Source organism: Zeus faber, assembly GCF_960531495.2.
Source record: "Zeus faber genome assembly, chromosome: 11".
Lineage (NCBI taxonomy): Eukaryota > Metazoa > Chordata > Actinopteri > Zeiformes > Zeidae > Zeus > Zeus faber.
In genome coordinates, this window is record NC_137205.1 from 10,189,365 (window position 1) to 10,191,864 (window position 2,500).

At 42.4% G+C, this 2,500-nt stretch overlaps 1 protein-coding gene across 1 annotated transcript in view; it reads right to left on the reverse strand.

Annotated features, from left to right (window-relative positions):
* grin2aa (glutamate receptor, ionotropic, N-methyl D-aspartate 2A, a) overlaps positions 1-2,500 on the reverse strand; it is a gene marked incomplete at both ends in the record, with an annotated part of 147,222 nt that overhangs the window by 28,707 nt on the left and 116,015 nt on the right. Inside the window, one exon of the mRNA XM_080009562.1 lies at positions 356-527. Coding sequence (XP_079865688.1) covers positions 356-527 — 172 coding nt within the window. The remainder of the gene's footprint in view (positions 1-355; positions 528-2,500) is intronic.

Sequence of the window (2,500 nt, forward strand, 5' to 3'; positions counted from 1 at the left end):
GAGATAGGAGAGTCGGCAGCAGTCAAACATAGGCATTGAATGGAAATGGGCTTAGGCTCAAAGGGCCAAACTAGGAATATGCGCCCATGGTGTTGTTATTGTACACTCACTTTGGGAGCCCTATCATTAGATGGCATAGAAACAAACATCCATCAGAGTGGGGGCCCTTTGCGTCCATTTCTGAGGGCCTTTGTGTCCTTGTTTGTCCATTGATTATCTGTAACGCGTTTAGTGTTGGTTAAATAAAGGTCAGGGCTGTGAGTGGCCATCTTGAAGCAGCTCACACCTCATCCGCCCAAAACTGGAGAGAGAGAAAGGAACAGAAAAAGAAAGAAAGAAGGGCCCCGGCCCTTACCTCTCCCACCATCCCGTTCCAGACGTTGTTAATCTTCTTGCCGTGCTTGCCATTGGTTACCAGGTACAGGTCGTAGGTGAACTTCACATACTTGGCAATCTTCTTCAGGATGTCGATGCAGAAACCCTTGCAGCATTTCTTGATGTACGTCCCGCCTGCCTCCGTTGCGTTGCTATGGCAACGCAAACACAAAACAAAAAAAGGGACAAACAAGCAACAGGGACATGAGGTTAGTGGCTGACGACGCTCCTGAATGGAAGAGCTTTTACTGAAGTCAAAGTGCAAATACCCGGTAAGAGAAAGTACCACACTGAACCACATTTCTATTCATGTAAGATTATAGTACTTGCTCTTAAATGGAGTGAAAGTATTACAAGTAAAAGTACATATAGTCATATCCAGTGCACTGATGTAATACAGAGCCTATAAAACAACATCAATTGCTGCTGCAGCTTTTTTCTGCAGATAAATTCTCAAGCAAATCCAGATTATAATTGTTTTTTGAAATTGCCATAATAATACCGTAATTCCTCAACTACAAAACGGTAGACAAATGAAAACCAGACCTCTGATAAATGCCGGGGACGTGGTCTCGACAAACAAATAAAAGCCTCAAATACAGACCGGGGGAAAAACTGATCGGAGCTGCGGCGCTGTTCCAGTGCGGAGCTCCACCCTCAAACAAAGCAAATAAAAACCGTGTGTCTTCATTGTGGATATATTTAATTTACCCAATTTCCTACTGCTGCGCAGCAGATCACAGATCGATTCATGGGGCAAATGTCTGGCCCTGAGCCCTATCGCTCTTCAGTGCTCCAAACAGGAAGTGGTCTGTTCAAGGCAGACATGTGACTAAGTTTCCCTTGAACGCAGCATGGCTTCCTGCTTGGAGAGTCTCGTCTGTGTCTCAACACGAGTGTAAAGAAACATGGATGGATTTATAAAGCCTCATCGAACTTCTTTGCTTATTTTGGTGAGTAACTTAAAAGTAGTGTAAAACAGAGAAGTACAGGATAGATCATCAAAATTGTTTTACTTTATCATACTTGTTTAAAAATCGGGGAACATCGGCTGCATAACTGCCGATCCTGATTTGGTCAAAATGTCAAATAATGATCGATATCAGTCGGGCTATTATGCCGTTTCTATCACTATGTGACTCGAGTCCAAGTCACCATGACTCGAGTCCACATCTCTGACTCAAGGCAAACTCGGTAAACTGTAATCCACGCGTCAGGTACCACAGCATGTTCGACTTTTAAAGAAGCTACGAGCTCTCTCTCCTTTTTCAACATACATGTGTTTGCATGGCATGGCACCCGGACGGAAGTTTGATTTAAAATGCATACCCAATTATGATCAAATATACTTATGAAACAGAGGGAATCCGATATAAAAGACAGCCTCTAATAGAAGTCTGCTTACTATAAAGGCCACGGTCACTATTTGAGGAATTGAAATCAAAGAGATTCAAGAGAAAGAGAGAGAGAGATATCATTTAAATTAAATGAAAATAGAAATAATACAAAATATAATACACAAAAATACAAAAACAAGTATAATAAATATAATCGTATGATTATATTATCAATATAAATCCTGTTTTTGTTAACTAAAGCAAAGTAAGTAAAGTGCTCATGGAAACAATTCATGTAAATTATGAAAAAGCTTTTCTCAGCGTCCTCCATCACATTTCTCTGGAGAAGGTGCTTTATGACGGGACTGCATCTGTGACCATCCCACCATCTGTCCATGCACACACACACACACACACACACACACACACACACTAACACACACACACACACACACACACACTAACACACACAAACACACACACACACACACACGCTTGGAGGCCACCTGGGACTTTCATTTCACTTTTAGATGTGTGATAATTAAGAGGAGACCACTTTGTCCTGTACGGTCAATACAAGTCTGCACACAGAGCGAAAGAAAGAATGAACCAAGAAACGAAGGAAGGAAGGAAGGAAGGAAGGATGGAAGGACAGAAGGAAAGGGGGAGGGGAAGGACAAACGGAAGCGGGGAAGGAAGGAAAGAAGGGAAGAAGGAAGGAAGGAAGGAAGGAAGGAGGAGACAATTTTAAAGTCGGTCGAGACGCCCAACTGGTTATCGACTGTCGA